Source organism: Nipponia nippon, unplaced genomic scaffold (assembly GCF_047370975.1).
Source record: "Nipponia nippon isolate SJK-2023a ecotype South Korea unplaced genomic scaffold, ASM4737097v1 scaffold_40, whole genome shotgun sequence".
Classification (NCBI taxonomy): domain Eukaryota; kingdom Metazoa; phylum Chordata; class Aves; order Pelecaniformes; family Threskiornithidae; genus Nipponia; species Nipponia nippon.
In genome coordinates, this window is record NW_028262359.1 from 589,079 (window position 1) to 617,006 (window position 27,928).

The 27,928-nt window shown below is 42.0% G+C and overlaps 1 protein-coding gene across 7 annotated transcripts in view; it reads right to left on the reverse strand.

Annotated features, from left to right (window-relative positions):
* UNC13B (unc-13 homolog B) overlaps positions 1 to 27,928 on the reverse strand; it is a 224,037-nt gene that overhangs the window by 69,254 nt on the left and 126,855 nt on the right. For all 7 annotated transcript variants that reach the window (XM_087777597.1, XM_087777596.1, XM_087777595.1 and 4 more), the window contains 6 exons: positions 23,155 to 23,201; positions 17,819 to 17,897; positions 16,028 to 16,102; positions 15,305 to 15,524; positions 5,542 to 5,769; positions 5,103 to 5,244 (listed from right to left, as the gene is read on the reverse strand). In XM_087777597.1, coding sequence (XP_087633723.1) covers positions 5,103 to 5,244; positions 5,542 to 5,769; positions 15,305 to 15,524; positions 16,028 to 16,102; positions 17,819 to 17,897; positions 23,155 to 23,201 — 791 coding nt within the window. The remainder of the gene's footprint in view (positions 1 to 5,102; positions 5,245 to 5,541; positions 5,770 to 15,304; positions 15,525 to 16,027; positions 16,103 to 17,818; positions 17,898 to 23,154; positions 23,202 to 27,928) is intronic.

Below are 27,928 nucleotides of genomic sequence, written 5' to 3' on the forward strand. Positions count from 1 at the left end.
TTGATATTAAAAAAATATTTATGGTTCAAAGAGTCTAGTGAATATCTATACGGCCATATTCTGTGAGCAGTTTCCCTGCTGCACCATGGCAGATGCAGTTCTCAAGAAGGGCCTGTAAAGTTTCACAGTCCAGTGCAGGGGACGTTTCACGCAATGGTAGAGAAAGAAATAAAGTGGAGAGCAGCTTGCAGAAATACTGGATGGGAGTGCAGGAGGTGGGAAAATGCACAGGAGAGAACAGGTCAGCAAGACTTTAGGACCTGTGATCATTGTAGGAGCAAAGTTTTGCTTCTGAGGAGCAAAGCTTCAAGAAGAAGCAAAGCGATTTTCTGGAAAATGAAAAAGGAAGGAGTAGTTGTAACAACCAGTATGAGAAAGCCCAGTAAAGACTTACAACAACATACACAGAGGGAGCAGGAAAAAAAGTTGTCTATGGGAAATGGTCTGGCTGAAAAAACAGAAAGATTTGGTTGTGGTTCAAGTGAAGTGTCTTAACACGGCAGGGTCCAACAGGCAGCTCTGTTGTGGCCAATCTCAATGGGAACGGAAAGCAGAAAACTTCTCAGGACAGGTTAATATTTAAACAATGCCAAGTCTCCGCTATTAGGGAAAAAAAAAGGACAGTGGAGAAAACACCAAAGGCAAAATCAGAGTGGTAAGAGAAGGAAACTAAAATCCTTAGCAGCTTAGAAGTTAAGCACGACAGCACAATAATATGCCCTGAGATCCAGCTGTTGCTGTCTAAGAACAAAGAAATGAGTTTTCTGTTCTTACTAGCATGACGCTCTTTTCTTAGGGGAACAAGTACAATCATTTTGCTGTTACCCAACGCTGCAACACCGACCGACAAATTAATGGTGTGGCTCTCCTAACTACAAAGAGCAGATAAAGTGATTCTGAGCGTTACATCCTTAGCTACATTAACTCAGCTTCCCAACAGGCGCTTGCCACAAATTTGAACACAGAGTTGATGCCTTAAGTTTCACATTAGTAACTGAGCAGGGAAACGAGCAGGATTTTATCAGAGTGCCAGTTTCAGTATCTTCAGTACCTGGAAAATAAAGAAGCAAGACAAACTGAATGGCCCCTGCCATGCAGCGAAGGAGGCTGAGGGTGTAGAGTTACAGTGACATTTATAAACAGAGTGGTCTCAGAAGGGGAAGTCTAAAAAACAGCTCTGGAACAGTCACATATAACCACAGAGATAACTGGAAGATGCTGAGCTTGATAACAGGCTCAGCAGCTGAAAGGAAAATTGAGGAACCAAATAGAAGCTTTTGGGTGACAACCCAGTGGTTACCTATGCAACAGCACCATTCCCAAAGGATTAACAGGAATGTGTATCATATGGGGCTCTGCATGCCCTAGTAAAATATTGATGATCTGCTAGCAGGAGGCACTGCATTTATTTTAACTCAGTTACTCTTCCGCAGTGAGAGAGAATAAACATGCCTCTTGCAAACTGTTCAGTGACAATGTAATCTGTTCCAGGCAATGATTTCACACCCACCATTCAAATCTTCAGACACAGCTGTACTCAGACAATACAACTTCAAGGGGGTATTACTGTAAAATGAACGAGTCATTTTCTGCCTAAGCCAAGAAAAACAGCAAAGTCCTGTTTGAATCCAGTAACTTCTAGTGCTCGCGGTCATTGAAGACTGGGGTGCTTCCTGAAAAAAAAGGTACAGACTAGCAGCCTCCAACCGAGCCCAGGGCTCTCCCTTTAAAAGGGAAACTCTGCCCTGTGGCCAAAAGTTTATTCTCCTGAATGCTGTCTGCCACTGTAACCCGTTCAAGTGGATGCTTAGCTTCAGCCTTTACAAAAAGCATTCTAGGAAGCCTGTATTTTCTACTGACAGCCTAAAACATGCCTAAATGGGGAATTAATATCCTGTTCTAATTGCATTGAATAATGCAAAAATATCTTCCCTCTAATATTACTGGGCTGTTTCCTAAGGAAGTGAGAGTTATGCAGACTTGTTATGAAAGCTTCTATTTTCCAACAAGTTTTGTGAAAAAATTACAGCTAGAGGGAGAAGAGAAACCCATACCAGCTGCCATCCCTGGGAAGTCTGCAGCCACCTGGCTCCCATGTACCAACCGATCCAGACAACACAGAACCAGCGGGAGGGAGGACACGTGCTGCCTTCTGTCCAGCCAGAGTCAAGGGCAAGGGAGGAGAGCTGGGGGCACAGAGGAGAAATGTACAGGGCAAAGCAAGGAGGCTACCTATAAGCCTGCTCATCATAGCTATAGGAAAGAGATCTGGGATTACTGCAGAAGGAGAATGGGATGTAAAGCAAGGCAAGCAGGCTTCCTTGCTCACAGAACAACATTTCTGTATTACAGCAATGGCTGGTGCGCCCCATCAAGCTTCTTCCTGCCAAGCACCATATACACACAGTCTTTGCATCAAGCCTGCAAAACTTTGAACTGAGTAGAACAACCCCTTATATTTTCATAGATCTTCAAACTCCAATGAAAGGTACAAAAATCTCTCTATAAGAACACGTTTCCTAAAGCTAAAGATGTAAATACACAAAGAGATAACTTTCAGAAAGAAATATGACCTGCAATCACTTGCTCAGACAACACGAACATGCTCCAGGAACTGGTCATTAATCTAAGCCAATGCCTACAGTGACACAGGCTAGTAGTGACCTAAATAGTGCTTATAATGGAAACATGAAGTGTTTTCAACATTGTCTTTTCTAAAATACGGTTCTAAATCTGGACTTCCAAATTGGGTCAAGCCTCCCATAACATTTTTTTCTGAAAATATATAGAAAAGGAACAAACTCATATGTAAGGAGAGGTATTTAAGTTAATATACTTTTCCATCCATCACTGTAAGTAAGCACAGAAAAACTATTTGAGATAGGTTACTGCAGCCTTAAATTTTTTAAAACTTGTTTAACCTGCTTTTAATAAACTTTACTAAGTCTGTAGAAAGAATTCTATGACTCAACTATACATAGTCCACCTCAATTCATACCACGGATTACAACAACAATGCTATAATTATAATGACTGATGCACACAGATTTTTGGCTCTGTATCCAACACTTGAAAAGACACTGGAATTGTGATCATATAAAAGACACTGGGCACCTAATGAACACCAGCTACAAACAAGTCTGTCCAACAAGCCAAACAGAAAAGGAACAGCAATTGCTAACCCACACACTAGTTACTGACCTGGCCTCTCTCTACTCACATGTCCTGCACCCATTCAAACATTTAAGCTTTTTGAACACCAAACTTTTCATATGTCTAATGCAAGGTACGCTTTCACTAACTACCAGCACACCTTTCTACCACTGTAACAAAATCAACTTCATTCTAAGAAACAAACGCACCCCCCAACCCTTTAAATTTGACAATCTCTTGATTGTCCTGACAATCTCTTCTAAAGAAGCTTGGTATGTAATGGGTATTTTTGGCCTGCATATGTTGATTTAAATTTCCATTTGATTATGGGGTAGAAAATCTCATAAATTTTAGGAGTTGTAAGCTGAAAAAAGATCCATAAATGCAAAAAAGGAAGATGGGCATGTAAAAGACCAGTTCTGCATACACTTCTAAATGACTCTCTCCTCATCCAGCATAAGGTGAGCTTTGACATCTGCTAATGAAACAACACATTGATTCCAGTATTGAATGCTCTCCTGCCACCGATCTGGACACCATGCTCATTTCCTTCATCTCCTCCTGCTATTCCAAGGCAATTAAAACAACCACCTAGACACGGGCAAGATAGCAAGTAGCATCAACTCTAATGCCCAACAGCCTATTATCTGCTGAATCACAGACATGGTGATAAAATCTAAACAGTGGCACTGTTAAAACTGTGACATTTATCGCATTGCGCTATCTTTAAACACAGTATTTGTTGAAGCTCCTAAAATTAGAAGGGACTGCAAATACCATGGTAACTACTTGGCATGGTAAATCAAGGTCCTTAAGGCTCCCACACAGACTTACTGCTATTGTGACTAGAGTTATCCAAACGGCACCTAAGCATCCTTACTACTTACCAAGCAGTAATGTTACCTTGGATTAAACTAAGAATAAAGCCAAGGGCTTACTCGCTCAAAAAAGCACCAAGATTTTTCTGATGTTAATGAGTAGCTCAAAACTACTTTAAAAATAATTTTGTTTTTACTGTGCATGTAAAGACAAAGCTGGGCTGATATAAGCCTGATTTTAAAACACAAACAAATTTCAGTTTGGAGAGAGAGCTCCCGCCAGGCAGTTTAGGAGAAAACAAGGAAGAAAAAAAAAAGGAATGGGAGAGAAAGGACAACGGTCGAGCTTACACATTAAAGGAAATAAAGATGTTTGAGGTTGAATGAGATCATCCAGAATCTTCAGAAAATGCTTGCTGGATTTCATATCTCCATTTTGTTTTATAACATGTTCAATGATAAATTGAGGGTACTGTTTATTTATTCAATAAAAGCAGGATGGAATAATACATTCTTCAGCCTTCTGAGAGTCGTTGATATCTAAAGAATTGTGCCTCCAGCCTTTGCTTTCAATTCAGACATGGATATATTGCTCATCTTGAAAGCAGATAATCCTCTGAGTTACACTGATTTTCCAGAATTGAAAGGGGAGACTGGTAGTGTCACAGACAAGTGACAGACAACTAACTACCTTTAACCTTTGTTGGTCTAACACCAGTAGCAGGTCACAGCAATAGGTCATGGGAAGCTTGCTTAGTCTTTTATACAAACTTTACTCTTTTATATTACAAAGTATTTTGAAAGTATGTCTATTAGCCAGGAACAGAACTCACTGAGTTAAAGATTTTCCTTTCTCTTTGGCTTTCTCTAGAAACATCAATATAAAAGTGTTCACAGAGCAGACAATTTATATGTACACAAGTAAGACAGATGAAACAGACAGGTGTGCACTACACACACTGTTAAAGAGATCAGCCCGCCAGACGCACACACATAACGCTCAGTGGAAATGAAACCATCGTACGTTACAGGTGGTGTGGGAACGCATACTGGCAGAGAAGACGTAGCTGTCAAAGCACAGATCATACAAACAGGCAAAATGGGACTGAGAGCCCTTGTAAGAGCACTTACAAGTAAAACTTCTCTTCCCAAACAGGGTTCAGATTCCCAAAAATCGTTTTTGTCCTCTTCTTTGTTTTACCCACTTGAACAGTTACGTACGGATCACTGGATCCAGTCTTGTCTTTGGCCTGCAGACCCTGAGCACACATCACTGGAAGGAAAAGAGAAGGGTTACCACCACCATGTAATAAGACAATATGTCCATACACCACGTGAAGCAGCAGCTCAGAATGGCCAGAGAAACAGAGCTTTTCCAATGAACCTCAGGTCGTGGTGCTCTGCAGTGCCTGGGGTAGGAGTATCTCCACCTGCTACCTGTACACTGAGTAGAAAGAGACACACAGGACAAGAGAAGCCCTTCATCTTCATTCTGTCTAGCTTCACGCCAACTCTCTCTTACCTTAGGCTCCCAAGCGAGGCCAGGAGAACCCATGCCTCCTTCACTCACCTGTGATCGTGATCTTTGCTGACCATTTTGAGGTGCCATCAAGGACACTCTGCTTCACTGTCTTCATCTGCTGAGCATGTGTCAATTTGCTCTCACAGAACACGTCTCTGATCAAGTCAAAGATCTCTGGCTTGTTCCGCTCCCGGATTTTCATGCGATCCTTCATGGCCATGATGAAATTCTGAGTTCGGTCTTCAGCTCCATGCTTTGAGCTCTTCTCCGCTGCTCCTGTGCATCAGAAAGTATACAATGCTCATCAGAAACAGACAAACACGAAGTCATGTTTCACTGGATCTGGACAGCAGGATCAAAGCTATGAGTTACCCTCCACATGATGGCTCTCGCTATTGACTTTTACAGTCAGATCCTACCCCCATTTCAACATACACACAAGAGCCACTGAACCACTTGGAGCTGGGAGGGTAAAATGGAAAGGGTGCACCCAGACTCCTCTATAACCTGGGACCATGGTGCTCTCCTGACATGAGGCTTGAGTTCAATATCCTTGCAGCTGAGGAAGAGCCAGAAATGAGGTTCTTACTCATAACAGCAGATATCATCATGCCCCCTCCTCTCATCATGTTGTTTTGAATAAATAAATCCCTGCTTGGGCAAGTGCTAAGGAGGAGATAGGACCTCCATTACAAATAGCATCTATGAGCTTATCTCAGTGCTGCACCGCTGCACCACGGAAGAGAGGGGAGACCTTATTGCTCTGTACAACTACCTAAAAGGAGGTTGTAGCGAGGTGGGGGTCGGTCTCTTCTCCCTAGTAACAAGTGATAGGACAAGAGGAAATGGCCTCAAGCTGCGCCAGGGGAGGTTTAGGTTAGATATTAGGAAAAACTTCTTCACCAAAAGGGTGGTCAAGCACTGGAACAGGCTGCCCAGGGAAGTGGTTGAGTCTCCATCCCTGGAGGTATTTAAAGGACAGGTAGACGTGGTGCTCGAGGACATGGTATAGTGATGGACTTGGCAGTGACAGGTTAATGGTTGGACTCTATGATCTTAAGGGTCTTTTCCAACCTTAACGATTCTATGATTCTATGATTCTAAGAGCAGAAGTTCAGATGGGCCAACATGGTCAGCACTTCCTACTGATATGTGTCACAGGGCTCCCACTCAGCACAGCACAGCACGATCGATGTCCCATTCCTCTGCTGGGAACCACCCTGTTTGGATCAGGCATCAAGCTGGGGACATCCAAAGTGCCTCTCTGGATCCCACTCTGCTGTATCAGTTTGTAAGGAGACAACTCATATAATCCGTTCTTAGAATTGCATAGGCATAGTAACTATAACAAATACCTGTAAGGCAGTAAAAACTTGGGCCATCATAAGTATGGGGTGCTAGTACAGTATCTAGTAGCTGGAATCACAAAAGGGTTTTGTACTACATAGGTATTTAACTGTAACTGGAAAAAGAGAGGCCTCTGGTCACTTGCATACCTCTTACAAAATTTACAAAAGCTCATATAATTATGAGATAATGCTCCCTCAGCCAACTACTCCCTGTTCAGTTTTGACAGTCATGCTTGCTGTCAAAATGCAGCCAGTGACTATAGTGCCAGGTGTGAGGCATGTGTTAATGAAAGCACTGACATCAGCTAACAGGCAGACAAACCAGGGTGTGAAATGAAAAGCAGGAACCCAAAATTGCACATAGTCTCTCTACATGCAGTCTGCAGTGATTTCAAGTTATGATCTTAAATCAGATTGAGTTAAACCAGTACAAAAGTCCTGTGAGCACATTCAATCATAATATTTCTGTTTAGTTTAATACGCTTTTGCTTGTTTTTCTTTCCTGGGATAGTTTAATTAAAGTAAGCTTTGCCCTAGAAAAATTATCTTCACCCAGGTGTTCACCAAATATTAAATTACCTTAAAAATATGCATTAAAGCAGGTGCAAGTGTGTGCAAAGGGAGCCTTTAATCACAAAGATACATAAAACTGTTTTCTTCTGGAAGAAGTGGGCAAATATGGTATCTGGAGCACCTTTAATATAAGGCACTACGCTTTTGCATATGAAACAGTTTCAGCAGGCAGTGACCAAATATGAATAAAGTTCTATGAAAACACATACATAAAGGACCCCCAGCAGTACAACATAACAGGCAACCTTGTTAGCAGGCTCGACAGGGTGCCCAGTGACTTAACGCTGCCTGAAGACATCCATTTCTAGGGCCTCCAATCTAACACCTTTCACCGTTACTAAATTCACTTCAATAAAGAAACAAAACTCAATTATAACTGCCACCATCCAAATCAAAAAGAATAAAAACACAGTTCAGAACAGACTGTGACTGCTGAAGTTTCAGAAGTTCATTAAGGACACTGCATACCAAGGCATGCTGTTAAAGACCTGGGTATAAAACAAGCCCTAACTCTGCATTACGTGGTAATTATTTTTTTCATTTTACTTGCTAGAGGCTTGATGTTCAGTATTCCATTTAGTATAATAACATGTATCTGCCCCAGAGTTTCCTATTGTTGGCTTAAGATGAAATGAAATCAAAATACTGGAATTAATTACACAATCCCTGCTGTCTCTACTCACCGGTGATGAAGAACTAGCACCACCCAAAGTGATGTCTTGTATCAGGCAATCATCCAGCTGTAGACCCAACATTTATTAAAGGAATATGAAACCAGGGGCTATACTTTGAACTTCAGATAAGAAGTGCTATTCAGCTTTAACAGAACTAGGTCTTCTGGGGATGAAGGTGGACTCTATGCAGTATATGCAGAGCTACAGAAAATCATTGGGAAATTGGGAAAGACCAAGCCAAACAATTTGCTTTTCCTAGCTAGAATTTTGAGATCTACAGTGATCCAAAGAAACCAACCCTGCCCTGACCTTTCTGACTTTAAGAATCAAATTCAAACATTAAGAGTTCATGTTGTGCATGAGCGGAGTGCTCTATTTCAGAACCATTTTCTAAATAAACTACTAGCCAGGAAGCTTGCAAATATAATTGTTTCACTGTTCATCACTGAAATGGGACAAGAGTTATCACAGTTCTGGGGTGGCATGGTCTGCATCATTGCCTTAATGCAAGCACTCCAGGAGCATCAAATGATGCTTTAGAAAGCAACCTTGGACAAACGGATGAATTCTAGTTAAAAACATGTTTAACATTCCCACCACCTCCAGAGACCTTGCATAGTGCATTTAACCCTCTGAAAGGCTAGCAGCGGTCCAGGGCATCCTGGGTTGCAGGACATGCAAAACATGTGTTGTGGTTTAGCCCCAGCTAGCAACTAAGCCCCACACAGCCGCTCGCTGACTCCCCCCCAGTGGGAGAGGGCAGAGAACTGGAAGGGTAAAAGTGAGAAAACTTGTGGGTTAAGATAAGAACAGTTTAATAATTGAAATAAAATTAAATAAAATAACAATGACAATAACAACAATAATAATCATAATCATAATAAATTGTAATGAAAAGGAAAACAAGAGAGAGAGAGAAAGGAACAGAACCCAGGAAAAAACAAACAATGCAGCCGCTCACCACCCATGGACAGATGCCCATCCCATCCCGAGCAGCGATCACTGCCCCCCCAGCCAACTCCCCCAGTTTATATACTGGGCATGACGCCATACGGTATGGAATAGCCCTGTGGCCAGTCTGTGTCAGCTGTCCTGGCTGTGCCCCCTCCCAGCTTCTTGTGCACCTGGCAGGGCATGGGAAGCTGAAAAGGCCTTGACTTAGTATAAAGACTGCTTAGCAACAACTAAAACATCAGTGTGTTATCAACATTATTCTCATGCTAAATCCAAAACACAGCACTATACTCGCTACTAGGAAAAAAATTAACTCTATCCCAGCCAAAACCAGGACACCATGTCACATAGACACCTAGAGAAACCTCTCTTTTGTCACCTCTAAAGCTTGGCTCTGCTCCCTGACTTTCAGACAAACCCCCCCACCTCCACCCATGCTGCTCCCCCATTCTGCCCAGATAATTTGCCCAGGTAAGAAGGCTCCATCATTCCTTCCCTGGGAAAGGTCAGTCTCTCCCTGCAGAGGCTGCACCTGAACTGCAGTGCAAAAGCCAGAATCAGACAGACAGCTAATTTAACAATATGGACTAATAAAGAACAGACAAACCCTCTGTCTCAGCAACGCACTCTTTCTTAATTTTAACACCTGCTTGTTGGTACAAAACCATGAGTTTCCAAAATAACTATCAGGGGACTAATTACCTATAATGTATGTGATATAAACCCAAAGCATGTCACCATACTGGATGGCAGAGAATACTTTTCCTGCTGTTGGACTTGTACCATATTTATTCAGCTGCAAAAAGAAGGTTTTGGCCAGCGATTCACCTTTTCAAGTAGTTCTGTAAATGGCAATAGAAAGGCATGGGAACATACAAGTACCATATACAGTATCATATAAATGGTACTGGGCTTTCCTTCTCTCTTTCTCTCTAGGACTGAATTATGAGTCAATTTATGACTGGAGACAGAAAGCCAATTTGTCTTTACTGGGAACTGTATTGATACAGCTATTAGTAAACTGCCAGTGCTGTTACCTTATGCTGTAACAGGAAAAAGTCAAGAAAGCAACACTGGCAGGATAGAAGACAGCTGTTCAGTAGGCGGATAATGCTTAGAAATTATATATTCCTGAAACTTAAAATAGATATTCAAGTTTCAAATAAAGGTATCCTTCCTCCTTCTGTGCAAATATTTTCCTACATAGGATTCAGGGAGCAAACAAGTGTTCATCACCATGGTGTCTAATCATCATTCAACCCAGAAGCCAAGACGATTATCACAAGACTGACTTACTTGGTCTCACTAACAGTCCACTCACTGAGCCGGTCTCTGGACTGCAGTCTCTGAGTTCGGAGTGCAACACACACAAGTTTCTCATCCAAAAAGCAACAAACACACCTGATTTCCAGTCCTGAGTCAAAAAGCACTGAACAACTCCAGAGGTGAACCAAGACCCCAAGAGCCAAAACAGTACCAAACGCAGGGCATTCAGTAACGCAGTTCTGGTAGCTCGTGTGAAGTGCTCCAAAGTTTGTTGCTCCAGCACACGATAAAGAAGCACTAATAAAGACATATGGCTAATCACACTCACAACACAGATTTCATGTTCAACAGTAGTTTGAAGCTTGGGATCTCATTTCCTCATTGTCAAGATCTCGAGAGGACCAGACTCTGATATCCTAGGGCAACTTCTTTTCTCAGGTTTAACTGTTATCTACTGAGGACTAGATTAGCATGACTACAAAAAAACCCAAGACACTTGCAGAAGCAGATTACTATGGCTTTTCAAATGCTAGCCTAGAAATGTACGGGCCTCTTTCACTAGGATCTTGCTAGCATAATGTCCTTCCCTTCCACCCTCTTCATAATTCTGCCTACTTCTCTGCATATGTTCCTTGGTATCCTACACATCCCTCGTCAGCTTTACTCTTCCTTTGATACCAACATTGCCTAACCCGTTGTACTTTAGTTAGTACTACACCAGTGCTCAGGGCAAGAGATAAAAGCTCTCCTTTTCCAAAAGCTTTGAATGCTACAGGGATTTTAAAGAACATCCCTCCATCCATCTTCAGCCAAGTAAGAAAGGAAGTGTACCCGTGCAGCAGAGATTTCAAGTACTTCCAAGAACAGCAGAAGGCTAAAAAGAGAGTATCTTCCCTTGAGCAAGTATTTATCAGCTTATGATAAAAAGATAAGCACCCCCATCATCAGAATAATATCTTCCAAGTACCTACAACAGAGAAACAGGATATCCTTACAGAGAAACAACCTGGTGCCAAGAGAGCCATGAACCAGATGGCTGCAGTACACATGCCACAACCGATTCCAGTTTACTGCACTTCAGACATTGCCAATTCACGGAACAGCCCTGCTGAAGTGGTCTGCAAATGGATTTTCTTTCAAACTGCAACAAAGCATTGCTGAATTTGAGTATTTCATCACTGCAGTCCCACACATTTGTTGACTGTATCAGATACTCAGTTTCTTGAAAATATAGAGGGTAAGAAAAACACCCTCAGCATAAATAACCAAACTTAATTCTAATAGACATGGGGAAAGAGATCCTTTTATTTCCCACAGAAAGGCACTGAAGGATAGAAGATGGATAAACAGCACATTCTGATTCTAAGAAATAAAACTCCAGGCATCTACCCAAAATTTCAAGGCATAGACAATGGAACTGTATTTGTGACCAGTTTGAAAATTTATTTTTACTCCAATGCAACATTTTCTGGAAGCCTTACACAGACTGAAGATATATCCTGAGGCATCAAGGTATAATCAATAGAACTGTATTTGTTACCAGCCTGAAAATTCATTTTACTCCAATGTAACATTTTCTGGAAGCCTTAGTGAAGATACATCCTGAAAATGTTTTGCGGTTTTTTTTACCGACAGCAACAATAAAGCTTCTGTTAGGAAGAAACCCCTCCCGAGTTCAGTATACAAGAACGTTCAGTCTTGAATTTATTGGATCTCTAAACCATTTCTTGTCCTCCAGAAACCCCATTTCTCATTACTCAAGCACAGTCTACATTCTTCAAACATGTAGAAAAATTAATTTTTCTATTTTCTTCTGGCCTAGTTGTTTCCAGTTAGAAGGATTTTAGCATGAATACGCCAAAGCAAAGAACACAGTTACATGAAAAAGCCTTTTAATAGATTTCTAGTATCGGTAACATTTGTTTTCCCAGCCCAGCAGCATATCCACATATTGGCTTCACCATCTTCTTAATCTCTCAGCACTATCTTTCCTCTGCCTCCTCTATCTTTTAATTACACAGTTGCCATCTTCAATTCCCTTTATATCTCTACCCCAGGTAATGATACCCACCACACTCACACTGGGTACCCTCACAGACCCCCAGCTCAGAGTCTCTGTATCTCTTCTGATGCTGGGCAGCTTTCATATAACTCAGTGAGTAAAGTTTTTGTTTGTTTGGGTTTTACCTTTCTACAGGCTTCACAAGTTTTGAGCCCAGTGTACTCTCAGTTGTTTCCTCTCTGTTTCTTTAACTCTGCATGCTGAAGTATCTTGTGTTTACATTTTGAAAGGAAATGTGCAAAGCAAACATCTGCAATCCTACGAATAAAATAACAAGTTCTTATCTAATGCTTTGCCATATATGAAAAGTAGAGTCGCTTCCAGTTGTTGCTTCTATTCCATAAAAAAGCTCAGAGTATTGCCATCATCACATCCCACAGCCCATTGCATAAGCTTATTTAATTCCAACCAGAGATTAAAAAATCTGCCCCCATGGTTATTCTTCAGAGGCTGTTCCAGAGACTCCCTGTTCTCATCACTGAAGTTGTCTTCTACTTCCACCTTTAATTTTCTTACAGCGAATTTATTCCATTTTTTCTTTTGTAAACAGTAAGCTTAAACAGACCATCTTCCTCCCTGCTGCTTATCTCCCTCTTCCCCAACATAGTTCAGGCATAAACAGGTTCAAACAAGGATTAAACCAATTCAGAGCCATCACTGCCAGCTATTGAACATAGCTTTAAGAAAAGCTTTAAGCCATGAATAGCTGCAAGGGAAAACCAGAGTCACAGAAGCTCTACATGCACGGGTCTTACACCTCCGCCTTGGGCTCCACAACATCCCTTTGGGACATCCCATTCTATTGGGACAGACCTAGTACGGATATTTTTACTTGTTTGACACAGCATCGTTCCTGTCCTTCTCCTGTCCCGCACTGCCAAGCTTCTCTTTTGAAAGATTAACAAACTCATACCATCCTCTCTCGAGACATTCTCATATTTTCTCCATTACCACTGAACTCTCTCCAGTACCCATCCCAGTCTGAAGTCTCCCTTCGTGAACATGGAGGGCCATGTTCAAGCCACAGCTGTCCTTCACAGGAATATATTTCCTCTCAGTCATTAGCTCCTTCTTAAACTTAGTTTTCATTCTGTTGTTTTCGACTTCACGGCCTCTGCTCTGTACAACAGCTCTGTCCCTGTTTCCTCACTGCTGCTGGTGCAAACCTAATATTCCTCTGCTCTCCATAGCATTTTTCCCATACTGAGATATCACAACTCCATTGCAACATTACATCATCTTGCATATCCATCTGAATCAAGCCTGGATGTGCATATCAGCAGCTCTTCATCTCAAATACTGAAAATCACCAGTCAGCAAAGGGTTCTGGTGAACTCCAGCAACTAATAAAGTTATCCTGAGTCTAACTGACCCTGCACACCAGCTTTTGACAGAAAACTGAGGTATGGGTTAACTACATTCTCCTGAACCAACTGCAACACAGCAGCACTTTGCTTAGTCACTTAGTTGCAACAAAGCCAAGGTGTCAATGATGCAATTGCTCAAATGCTATAAACTGTAAAGATCACCCTGCAACCCTCAAAGACAGATCTAGAAACGCCAAGCCACCGAGGAGGAACAGAGATGTTTCACCAGTATCAGCTCTGTCCAGTAAATAAGCCACTGCAAATAGCCCCAGTCCTAACTATGACTTATTTAAAACTGCACACATCAAAAATACAAGCATAAACAATTCACTGGTATCCCTTGCTGGATCATCCAGTCTGGCTTTCCCAAACAACTAGAGCCTGAGGCAGATAGAAGATTTGACTCTCTATATTCCTATAATTGCTGACACGGATTTGCAGTAAGTCTGTTTATACTTCACAAACTTTTCTGATTCCTTAGGTTTAGACCATCAAGCTGGAATGCCAAGAAAATCAAGACTGAACAGAAACAGCCCCACCTTCCTACTCAAGATTTAACACATATGGTAGAAATTTCTATTCCATTTAGACTAAGATATTTTGCTCTCAAGCAGGAACATAAATTTGAGACCAAATCAAGAAACTGTTCTACAAGCAAATAAAAATAACCTGACCAAGCCAGATGCCCAAATTAATACTTTTTCTCTCCCCCCTTTTTCCCCCCTTTAATGAAATTCCTTTCAAACTTCTCCATTGTTTGTGTAAGGCCTCATTTATTCTGCAAAGTCACAGCTCTTTGAAGAGCTCTTCTTTGAAGGAAGGGCTTAGCTTTTGAACACTGCAAAAAAAAAAAAAAACACACAACAAAATAAACAGAAATGCTAGTCAGGAAATGATACACTGCCCATACAACCAAACAACACCTTCCTATCTGACCCATCATTTGTGCTGGCTCAGCCCCAGGACTCCAAAGCGATTCAGCCATGAGATCCTACTGTTAAAAAGACAAAATGCCTTACCAATCTGCACTTGGTACAGAGAATCCAAGTTAAGTCCATGGACTCTGTCCCCTAAAGCAGGAACCCAGTGCTGCTCTGAAGAGCTTAGAACAGTAAAACAGGATGATGGTTAAAACAAGCAGCTTGACTGGGATACCGGGGCAGGAGGGACAGAACAAAAGTCAGAATATCCAGCCTAGTACCCTACTGACTCAGCTCACTGCCTCTCTTCCACACAGGATATGTTAGCAAATGCACCTCCTGAGCGGGTACTGAGAGAGTTTAAACATTACATGGCTTAAAACCAAACAGGTGTGAAAGAGTCAAGAATTAAATCTTCTTTTAAAGCACATCAAGCACGATGCTTCAAAGGAGTAATTCTGCGTCAGTGGAGCTGTCTGTGTCCACAGGGCAATGGGGATAAGTTTAGCCCAGTGGCACCTTTTCGGAAAATATGCAGCCATTTTAATAAATGCAGCTTCACTGATCACTGAGGTTATCACCTATGCATTTAGGAAAGCTCTAGTAACACTTTGGCAACAGCGGCACTCCACTGGCCACTACTCACTCTGTAAGCAGTCAGCGTTGAGCAAGTCTTGGCACTTCTCATGGCACTTGACTCCACATTCACCGCAGCGCATTCCCTGCCGTGCAATACCCCACAGCAGCCCCTCACATTCGTAGCAGTAGGTAGGAGTTGTGGCTGTCCACACTTCAAAGTTGTGCGGGGTTGTACAAGAGATGGGGTAAATTAAGGCTTGCAAGGTCTTCTTATAGACATGAGATTTCTGAAAGGCAAGAACACACATAAACCAACATCCAGAAAGATGATTGAACTTATTTTTGCTGGGTAACACTTGAGTTTCAAGGGAAAAGGCATGAGCAGTGCAATAAATCTACACATTTGAAGTAGCCAAATTTATCAAACTTTTATAAGCAGCAGCAGAGGACACCCTTCCAAAAATGTTTCTCCAGGCATTTAAGAAAGTGCAGGAGATGGAAGAAAAGAATTAAGGTTTGTGGATAAGGGATGTCTTGCATAAAACGAGTTTCACACACTGTTCCCCATGGTAGATAGCACAGAAGGAAATGGTAAGATTACATTTTTCAGGATCATACTGACACATTAAATGTTATTTTTTACATGTTTGGTTTCTTTAAACAAATGATACAAGAAGCTTTGCATGTATATTTTTAGACATCTGTGAAGCTGGGTCTGCATCCCAGAGAGCCAAATTCCCTTAATTTGCTTACTAAAAGTTAACAGGAGCCAAGCAACCCTCCCACTTACCAGCTCTTCATCTTTGAGAGATGTTCTAGTGGCCATTGCTGAGGTAATTCCGGCTTTCCGGGACTGAACCAGTGACTAAGAAGGAAGAAAGTTTGTTATTCACCACCAAGATTCAGAAATCCACCAGCACTACATGCCCAGAGATGTGACCAAGGGGACTCTGTCATCCCGGACACCAAACCAGCAGTCGATTACATTCAAGTTGGTGTCTTAAATGGTAGCTCAGACCTCAGAAGAGTCAAATGCTTACTCTGAAAGGTCTCCAACTTGTTTCCTTCTGCCCACGACCAGTCTCACCCTGAAAAAATTTTATTTGTTTCTCTGGTAAGAACTGTCAATGAAACCTAGGTTCACATCTCCACTTCTATGTTCTGGTAGCAATGGCAATTCTGCTGTTGCCTAAGGCCACTATGCGGGACTCACTCTTCTAGATCTAACTTTATTCATAGCCAAAAGGAGATTATTTCATCAGTTTTACAACATACACAACACCCCCAAATGTGACGGTGAAAGGGTTACAAATGAACAGGTTAAAAACAGAACAGACTGGGTTGGGAGCGCAGGTTTGAATGGGCTGGTGTATCACATTCATTGGCCATCACTGAATACAATGAACATCATTTTTCCTTCAAAACTGCCTCCTGCACATTGTGCCAACACTAAGTTCTGCAGCCTTGGACAGCACAGGGCAGTGCCTTTGCAGTGCCTCACGCTGGCATACAAAGGATTTCTTCAGCAAGCCACTCCAGTTAGATGAAGGCAGACATGAAAATTAAAGCTAGCAACATCTGCTTTGAAATCATCAAGTCCTATTAGAAACCTCCATTTATGCTCTGATTTATCCTGTTTGAAGACAGACTGAAGAAGTTCATTCCATCAGTGATGGAGCAGGACAGAGTGTGGATACACATGCACCACAACACTGCAGGTTCAAAATAAAAAGCAAAAAAGTGGAGGGAAAAGAAGGTAAAACAATTTTTTGCTTCTGGTGGATAGTCTTTAGCTCCACTTACCATGGCCTGTGGAGAGAGAGAATGAAAGCATACAAAGGAAGCAACACAAGTTAATGCCATTATTGCAAAGATTTAAGATACAAGCAGTCAGTAAGACAAACATTAAGCTTCCCATGCATAAGCTGGCAGAGAGAATTGCATGCATCTTTTCACAGGAATTACAGGATATGGAAACTTCGGTCTTTCAGCTGTTACAGCATTTCTCCCAAGTATGAAATTGCTACGTGTACTGAACACAGCCAACAGAAAACCATTTGTCCCGCAGAAGCCTTATTTCACCATATCACACAAGCATATGAAACTTGTCCTCATTACTTGCTTGGTTCTTGTGCTTCCTCAGTGCAGAAGCCTACTGGCAATATTGCGAATTACTTTAAAAATCCAAGCACATATGCTCATTTATCTATCCTCTGAAATTCCAACCTCCTGGTAGGTTGCCAAATCTCACATGGACATTATAACTTTCCACAAACTGTGATTTTTAGGAAAACATTTAAAAATAATGCAGGCCTAAAAATAATCAAATACTCTGTGTAGAATAAAAAGGAAAAAGAATATGAAAGATATCTTAATTCTGTCAAATGAATGAAACTGTCCACAAAGCCATAGCTCATTCTCACTGTGATTTTCCCAAGCACAACTCCTAACCCCTTACTGTAAGAATTAATTTAACTAAACAAGAAATCTTCAACTTCTGGAAGTGAAAGCGAATGTTACTGTCTGTCAAAAAGTAAAGCCACTTGCACTAATGGCTGTGTGGCAAAGAAAAATCTCTTACCAGATCACTGACGAGTGGAATTGGCTTTTTTTTGCGTAGATCGGGCATGCTATCAATGCCATAAAGGCCACCTGCAGGCCTGGAAATTCAGGAGGGGGGCAAAAAAAAGAAAAAGATTACAAATCTCACCAGCAGTGAGAGACAGTAAAAATTACCAAAAAACTTCCTTAAAACATCAGTCTCCTTGCTAATATCAGTCAATTAGAATGGGAAGAATCAGTTCACTGCAAATGCAATTTAATAATAAACCGAAGTTGTTAACACGCTGAAAAAAACTCATTTTCCCATTCTCAGTTCTGAGGTCTGACCTAGCTCAGACTAGGCTGGGCAGATGCTTGCAGAGCACCCAGTGCTTCAGAGTCACTGCTGCCAGCATGGTGGGTGAAGGCAGCCTTATCCTCACCACTTCTGTGGGGCACAGATTTGGCAAAAATACTTACCCAATGGCAAAATCAGGGCTCCGTGGCAATAATTCACATGTGGCTTAGTCTGTGGTAACTGAGCCACACGCCTCTACTTTCAGACATACCTTCTGTTCCTTAGAAAGAGCTCAGTTTATAGTTTACTATTGGCATTGAGCGTCATGGCAGGAAAGACTTTGGAAACTTGAAATCACCCTGTCTCCAGTCTCTCTCCATCCCCTCTCTTGCCATTTAATTAATTTTGTTTTGGGTGGGGTGAGGAGGGGGATACCTTAATGGAGGAAGCAAAATCAGCCAGAAGATTACACTTAAGAAAGTGTAAAGTTAACGGTAAAAACGATTAAGTGTTTATCTGCTTCACATGCAACAAATTCAGACGTTCCTGCCCGGTGTCGGTGTTTGGGAGGGATCATGTCAAAGCGGATCAGCCCAGGGTCAGGACGCTGCTACCTGTCAGATATCTGAGTCTAGGCTAGAACATACGTAATCCTGGCCCTCACGGTCCATATAATTATTAGAAAAAAACTCACACCTGAGGAGAAAGGAGATTATTTTTATTCCTATAAAAGGGACATTTCGTGGTGCTCGGTGTTTCAAGCCACGGAGAGCCCTACACACAAGAGCTACCATTTGCTGGTGGAAGTAGCAATGGAGCAAAAGGGCCATTAGCCCAGCAACACTCAGAGCCTGCTGAAATAAAACACTGTAACTTGCTTCCTTCCCAACGAGACCAGCCTGGATCATTGTATCTGGATCCTGCCGTTCACTGGTAACACCACATAGATGTAAGCCTGTGCTTGAAGAAGGTCTGTTAATTCAGCTTAAAGGCCCCCAGTAAATCAACTGCAATCATCTGTAAGGCCTTAATAGAATGCTTTTTTCCTAAGGTTGGAAGCTGAGCACATATTTCTCTGCTGTTGTGCCTATTGTATCCACTGTGAACTGAAGAATAGACCTGCGATGTGACTCCCTCCCTGCAACGAACACCCAGCCACCAGCCAAAACCCACAGCCCCTCTCAGTGTCTCACTCAACCTCCCCATCTCCACATTGCTCTCGTGCCCTGCTAACACTAAGAATATGGTTCTCAAGGCCTTTTTCTTGGCTACAGAGGCTGCAAAGGAACCTTCTACCTCTCCATCTTTAGCCATTCGTTTTCACCCCATACCATGCTGGCTTACACCTTTTTGCAGTTGCATGATAAACTGGCTGGCACTTTTAACCTGTGTACTTCGCTGATTTGGTACACCACACCTAGCTGAAATGCTTTAGGTCACCACAACTGCAGGAAAGAGGAGTATGGGTCAAACTGTTCTTACTGCAATAGAAGACACACATGGAGCTACCCTTTAAAACAATCTAGGAAGCCCAATGCCACTATAAATTTGCACATGCCATGAAAAGTGGGAGGCTGGTAACTGACAAGAGGCAACCTGCGCTGCTCAGCAGGCAGGACCTACTCAAATCCCCTTTCAATACAGCCAAAAGTCAAAAAAATATCCAGGAAACAACAAACAATGACCAAACCTACGTTATAGCAGCCTATGCTCTAGGACGGACAAGGATGTCACGGCACAGCCTAGCACAAGGCTTTGTCAAAGAGGAAAACAGCTTATTATACACAGAAACATGCCATAGCACTGTAACGGTAAAATTGACTTTCTTGACGGGGCGTAGGAGGGTGACATGTCCGAGCCACAGCTGAGTTGACAGCTGCTGCTGGCTGAACAAGCCTGGTGGGAAGGTGAGCAGTCACGTGTAACTGTGCAAACTGCCTCGGCTCTGCATGCAGCATGAGTCACATTTGCACCGCAGCACCGTGCACGGCGCTCTGTGCTCCTACACGACGAACGCAAACCACCCACGGTCAGCTGCGACAACTAGACCTCACAGCTGGGAATGGAAGGCAAACTCGGACGCGAGAAAGGCGGAGATTTACAGCAGTTTATCAAAACTACTGGAATCTTTGGCCAAGAATGAGAACAGTTTTCCAATGCTGGAAATCCTTACAGCGAGGCTGCATGGTGTTTTTACTAGAGGCTACCCTCACTTCCAACAGAGAATTCCAGAAAAAAAACTTTTGGCCAAGTTACACTGCAATAATCCCTTCTGGCTTGTTATACAAAAATCTGACCCGCATCAGGAAATAAGAAATATCTGCATAAAGTGTTTATATTGTCAGAACTAAGAACAGTCTTGCTGGGGTTCAACATGGAATTTCGTCTGCTGTCCTAACGTTACAAACCCTTTCCGATACTAGCGATACTGTTTTGGCGTAAAATAGGTGCCACAGAAGACAACTCAGATGATACCAAGAATTCCAGCATTACTTAAATCACAATAAGTCTTATTGGTAAGTTTTGGGTCAAAGATTTGTGTCAAATCACTTGAATTATGAAAGTGTATGCAAAATAGAAACAGAGACTCTGTAAGCTGAAAAGATGCAACAAAATGGTCACAAGTCAAAATCCAGAGTCAATCCTTCTGCTGAAAGTCAGTGGCACAGCTGGGAATTTACACGTCTTTTCTACATGATTTACAATGATTACTTTTTTTCTACTTCAACTGAAAGGGAACTGCAACACTCTGACATTTCCCAGGAAAGAAAAACATTAAAACTGCATATTTTATAAATTCGAGATGAGCCTAAACAAGTTACTGGGCTTGAGAAACATGTCTAGTTACAACCTGGTTTGTTGCAAATTATTTATGATAGACTGAGGTTTATGACAGAGCCAGTTGTAAGCCAGACTGACGGAGAACAAGACTATTTGAAAGGTGCTTGTATTTGCCACTGAAGAGAGGTATCCTGGTACCTAGTAATCAGATGACCTGCTTTTAGCTTGTTATTATTTAAAAAAAAAAAAAAAAAAAAAAAGAATTTTCAGCAACCATTCTTAATTTTCAAAATTATTAAGTTTGTTGTGCTTTCAGCTACCTCAGTGTCTTTATTCAAGCACAATCTCTACTTCGCTTAACAAAATTCCAGTGTTTGCACAGACAGAAGTACTGACAGTGCCTCAAAATATGCACACTGTAGCTTTATATGTAATAGGGTAACTCTCCTCTGCAATGCATGTAATATTTATAACGTTATTACGGAGTGCTGTATTGAGGAGTGAACAGCATTTCTGTATGAGAAGATGATTTGCGCTAATAAATAAAATATACAGATATATTACACCCAGAGACTGATCCATAATACCAATTGCACTTTTTTTTTTTTAAGTTATCTCTCCAAAGCTACTGATTACAGACAGGGAGCTACTGTTGCATTATGCTAAAAGTGCAAATAGCTTGAAGCATGTATTTATCTTTTAATACAAGTTTTATCATACAGATGCTTCCATTAAATCTTGAAAATTTAAGCAAGCAAAGATGGTCTGCAATGACAGAAGATGATTACTTCCTTCAAAGGACATCACTACACTAATCTTCATATGAAAGAAGAACTCCAAACATAAGTGCTTTAATATACTTCGTGGCTAATAAGCCACAACGTGGCTAACAGTTGAATTAAGGTTCACCACCCACATCCACCTTTGCTGGAAATCCCTTGTATGTGGGGATACAGTGAATATGCCAAACTTTTGTCAAAACTACATTAGCCAGACTGTTTTGCTATATCTCACATAGAAAGGGAAAAAAATTACAGACTAGAGCAAACATTACCTTGAATTGACAAAACACATTTTTAAGTATTTCAGGACTGTAGGTGTATTCATCTTTCAGGCTGGGAAATCATTTTGTGTGCGTGAACCAATAAACTCAGTACATTGTCTCCTTGTTAAAGCAGGAGAAGGTACTGTTTATAGTTAGAATAAATCACTGTCCTCTGCTCTTGCTAATTGCCAGTTCTCCAGCAGCCTGCCCACTGAAGTCCCGGGCTCCTTAGGAAAGCGCAGGGTTGCTAGGCAGCTCCAGGCATCCGCAGGTGTGGGGGACGCTTTGCGGAAATACCAACACCACAGAACAATGACTCCAAAAGCAGAAAGCCATACGATAAAGCCTCTGATTTAACTCTGTGTTTTATTAGGGAAGCTTCCTTCAGTAGTATGAGAATGAACTTATGCATGTAGCAAGCCAACCTCTCGCTGAGATTTCAGGGCAAATCTGCTGCTATGTCAGCTCCTAATGAGTGTACCACCACCAAACCATATCGCCCTAATTGCGTACAAGGCACGTAACCCAGCAGCTTGTAAAATGTGTCATTGTCTTTTTTGTTCCAGAGAGGGTTCTAGGGAAGCTACCACGCTGGCACCTATTATGCAGTGTCATGCTGAAATTACATACAATCAGAATTTTCCTGCTTCATTTGTTGCGAGTAGCGTGCTGCGGAGAGAATGCACGGCCTCTCACTCTCACCTGTGCAAAAGAGGCATGATGATCACTGCTTTAAAAATTACAAACTGCAATGATTTCCAGGGTTACTGCAGTTTTGACTACTACAATGACCACAGAAATCACTGCAAAGACAGAAGACTTCCCCAAAGCTACGTCTTTCTTCTAAGAGCAAAAGACACAGCAATCTTTCTGAGCTACTCTTCTCCTTCCCTGGTGCCATCAGTGACTGAGTCAGGAGAAAGGATTTCATCCAGACCACTCTGTGGTGCTCAGTAAGGATTAATACTGCTGCCATAAGCACTTGCCACGTTACAGATTATACATTGCAGCTATAACCTTGTTCTTAACCATAGATCTCTTGAAGAGCTGCACAGCCCACCTCCAGCTGTTTAAGAGGGGACTCTGAAATATAGCAGCAGCCTGGCCCTGAGTGAGGCATGGCCACTTGATTATTCCTGAGAACAGCCATTGAAAACATCAGAAGTGTTGCTTTTACTTAGGTTGAACCGCAGACCTCAAAGCACACGGTAATTATAAACACAAGGAAAGAAGGTCTCAAAATACCACTTACCCTCCTTTGAGCCAGGGCGGTTTTGACGGATCAGCCTCATCTTGACCCTTAAATGGGGGAAGGAAAAAGAACAATACGAAATTAGTTTCTGAAAACACCAGAAAAAGTATTGATTATATTCTGAGGAAAGGAAAACAGACCACACTGCATGCAGGCAAATGCATACAGAAACTTATTCAAGCACCTCCAATGACCAACATGTCAGGACAAGTCATATAGACACAGACGGGCTATGCAATTTCACTGAACACCTAGAGCCAGGACCAGAAGAGCCTGTTCAGTGCACCTCCTCTTTCAAAAGGCAGTCTCGAAGACCAACTCTTTTTTATTTTTACAACCCAACACAAGCATGAGTTACCAGAGAGCTCCTGTTACTACAGGTCACCACTTACATGAACATGGTTATAATGAGGATGCTAAAAATTAAAAGCACCTGTATGAAATGCACAAATGAATGATCAACATGAAACACTTGCGAGCTTTATTCATGCTCAAACACAAAGACTCTTTAGCCTCCTAAGCAGGGAGGTCCCATTGCAGCTCCACCCATTCATATGCAAGTATTTAATTTCCGACAGGTGTCAAACAAGGGCCATCACTTGCAAGATGGTCGCAGGTGAACTGGGATCGCACGGTATGATGGAAAACACCACAGACTGCAATATGAGGATTCATACTGATGAATTAAAACCATGTTCTTATGTTCATATTAGGAGTGTATTTATAGAGCGATGTTTTGTTTCTTTGAAAATCTTCAGTGGACTGATTAGAGCTGAGGAGCGTTTAAATACTTGCAATGTACCTGGTGGAAACAGAAAAGATTTTAGGTAAGGGTAAAATGGTTTACCTATAACTGGAAATATCTTTGTTCCATCTTACAGTTCATACATTCTCCTGCACTCCTTGAAAGAAAAGCTGGTTTCAAACAGGAGTAAGCAAGACACACGGCTAATAGCTAACGCTCCAACCTCTGATAATCATGTCTGCCAAGAGTATAAAGAGGCTGTAACTTGCACAAAGTGGAAAACAAAGTATTTCCAGCCATGGGACTTGCAACCTGAGAATCACCACAAAGTAAAGGAGTATCTGTCAGGAAATAAGCTCTAGTTTTATGCAAGATAAAAGAACACAGCCCCAGAAGAAAGATTCTTTTTTTTTTTTTTTTTTTTGTCCTGTGCTTTGGATGAGCTGTGCAAACTCACGTCGTTCACAGGTGACAGACAAGGTCTCCCAAGATCAGAAATAACCACGGAAAACAGGTTTCTACTTGAGGTCTCAACTTGTACAGCAGCAAAAGTCCAAACTTTTTATTTGTTAGTCCTACAACTCCAGGGCTAGACAGATCTGAAGACTAGATAACTTCTATTATTTCATTTCTAAACAGGCATGAAGAACATGACATTATCCATAACCGAATGGACGCTTCAGCTTTTCTACGTGACCACACAGGCCTGCAGAGCAGGCAGGAGCTCAGGCCCACGGTCCCCCGCAGCCGGAGCAGCACACCAGGCTGCAGGCTCCGGCAGCAAGGATCGTGCTGCACATCTCTGCTCCAAGCTGGGCTTCCAGAGGCCCTCGGCCTGAAACCTGCATTTCCTCGGAGGGATCTGAATCAACTGCTGGTCAAGAGAGAAGATTTCACGAAGCAAATGCAAACAGATCCTTCAGAGCACACAAGGCAGGACATCCCTACCTTTGCCTTTGGACAGCTGGAAGAGCTGTGACTAGAAAGCAAGAATAAATGGAACAACATTTTATGCTGGACTGAGTTTGACGCAGGTTGGTTCAGCTGTACAGAATGACAGAGAATAACAAACACATGGCAACATTTACTGGCAAAAGGAATTAGTGTAACAGGGTTTTCAATCAGTTTATCTGAGAAACTCTAAATATAAGTGACCAATATTGGAGACGTTAACAGACCACAAATAGCACGGGGAATACTGAGGCCTGGAGACCACAAGAGCATCAAGAACTCTGTTCAGGGGAAAAAGATTGAGGGAAAGCTGTTATCTAACGGAGCAATAACCATTTCCTACGGGCAGCCACAAGTCAACAGAGAACAACCCAGAGCGTGGATGCAGGGAAGGGCAGAAAGCATGATTAGGAGACAAACCTCCATCATCTCCCAGATTTTGAGGCACACCAAGAGTCCAGACAAACTGTACTTCTTGTTTATTTTAATCACTTTTGCCAAGCCTTTTAGAGATGCAAATAAAAAGAAAATAAGAGAAAGAGCTTCTCTAGGGTTGAGATTAAAAATCATCTTGGTGCAACAGCACAAGACAAAAGAGCGAGCTTTCAGTAAATGACAATATTGATGCAGGGGCAAGGCAGGTGATGGCTGTGTGGAAACAGGAGTTATCACCTGCTGAAAGCAAAGTAAAGAGGTAATGTGCTCCAGGCAGCATTCTCCCTGAGAAAATGCCAAGAGAACCAGCACCTGACATCCATCAAACAAGGGCTGATGCCTTGAGACTGTAGAAGAGCCAGTGCAGTACCCACAGTTAAGGTGTGTGTGGGAAGGAGGGAAATGTGATCTAGACTAGTGTAGGCTTCTTATTGGCTTCAACACCTTGAAAGGCTTCAGAGCAAACACAAAGGAAAGAATTAACATGGAGGCAATTGGAAAATAGGAAAAAAAAAATCAGGGCACACCAGTTTTGAAAACATTTTTTTGTTTGTTTGACAAAGCAATCATTTTTCTTTAGGCAGTAAAAAGAATTACCAACTGAATTTTTATTTCAACAAAAACTTTCGATGCAATGCCATGTGACGTTAATAAGGCCGGATAAGCTGAGAAGGAGTAGGGAGGTTTAAGGTGGGTAAACAAGTTACTGTCGCTGAGCCAGCCACGGACAACGCAATAAGGAAGCTAGTGGGAGTAAGCAGGATCTGCTGATAAAATCTGTTGATGACAAACACAGGAGAATTACTGATACAGAACGAAGATGCCCAATGGAAAGAGCTGATGGCAGTGAAGATTGCAACAATGGAGGATTAAACACGGTACAAATGGCAAGGCCCGAGCCTCAAAGCCTGCTGTGAACCTGACTGCATGCAAGGCGCTCCTTGGTGGAGAAAAGCCCGTGACAACAGACTTGAGCTCTAGTCATCGCACTGGCCACGAGCCACTATGATACAGCCACGTAAGGAGAGAACATTGTCCATACAGAACGTCCAGTGAAAGGTCTTCACAGAAATAAAAGCATAAATATCCCTCAACTGTGCTGGCAAGACTCCTTTAGAAAGGCACATACAATCTTTTTATCCTCTATCAAAGCAAAAAGAATTCACCCAGGAAAATGGCAAAAGCAGCATGAGGATGTAAACACAATACTACAGGAGGAAAACAGGACAGCTTGTTTACTCTAGCAAAAAGAACCTTTTTCTGTGCTTATTCAATAGACAGGAGAACATACTGCATGGAAGAAGAACTGCAGCTAAAAATAAATGGAGGATGAAAATTAGAAGGTGTCTAACCATGACAGTTCTGTAGTAGCCTGTCAAAAGGAGAAGCAGACACCAAACCTAACCAGTTTTAAAGAAGGAAATTGGGCCGTTTATATATGAGGTAATGGCACAGTATCACACAGTGGCAGAGGGCTGGCAGTCACCAAGAAGTCCTCTGCAGTCCCCTGTTGCACTGACATACGTAGTCGAAGAACCAGAGTCTGCATTACCTACAAGTGTTGGCATGAGGGTTAACAGGGTCCAGACACCCCAGGAGTGCCAGTTAAACAGTAATCCACAGTTCACACTACTGTCGTGGGTAGGAACACTTCATATACTCCTCTTCATTTAAAGAAGGCAAATGGCACTGCTGTTTAGATGGATTTGCTGCAGCTGGGGAGTTTCCCACCCTCTGAAGGCAGCACTTGCACCAGGACACAGGAGCTCCAGTAGCTGCTCTGGGTCTTGTCATCAGCCATGGATCTGCTCCAGTTCAGCCCACGGCAACAGCCTGGTTTGCTTAGAGCCTGGGCAAGCAGGAGAAATGCTGGGCAAATGAGAAGAATACTGGAACGACTGTGAGGGTTTTTAGCACTGTCCTTCCTCAAACAAATGGGATGGCAAAGGGAAAGCAGACATATTTAACACCTAGACATCCACATGCTGCACGTCACAGAAAGTCTTTTGCTGGCTTATGCTTCACTTCTTTGCATAGCTCTGTCACTTGATCTCTCCTTGAAAGCAGCCAGACCAGTCTGAATCTGAAATTTTTATTATTTTTTTCTTTAAATCTTCAGTAAGCACATAGAGAAGCACTGAAAAGATGGAGAAGCAAACATGTAAACAAAACAGCCCATCACATCTCTATTCAATTTTTTTTTAATTTCTGATGCTGGTGGATGACAGTTTTATACCCACTGTCCAACAAGTACCTTTGGCCGGGGAAGTACTTGTCACACCTAGTAATGCAGTATATTCACTCAGAGTAAAGCATGCTGCAATCAGTTGCTAAAAGGTCTTCTCCAAGTAATTAAAGTTTCTTATCAACCAAGAACCAGCTAGCAAAACAATGCCAGTTAAAAAGAGTAGCATAAATTTAATAGCCTGGATTAAACAGTCAACAGACATGATCATTCAAAGCACAGTATTCAGTCACAGGGAAGGCAACATTTAGTGAAGCCTAGAAAGGAAACTAATAGGAGTTTTGCTTATTCAGGAAAAGCAGCAGCTAGACTTACAAAAGTAATTTGAGAAGTTACTTAACCAAGCAGCAATTTGTAAATTTCACAATTTATCTCATACACAAGAAGATGTTTCAATG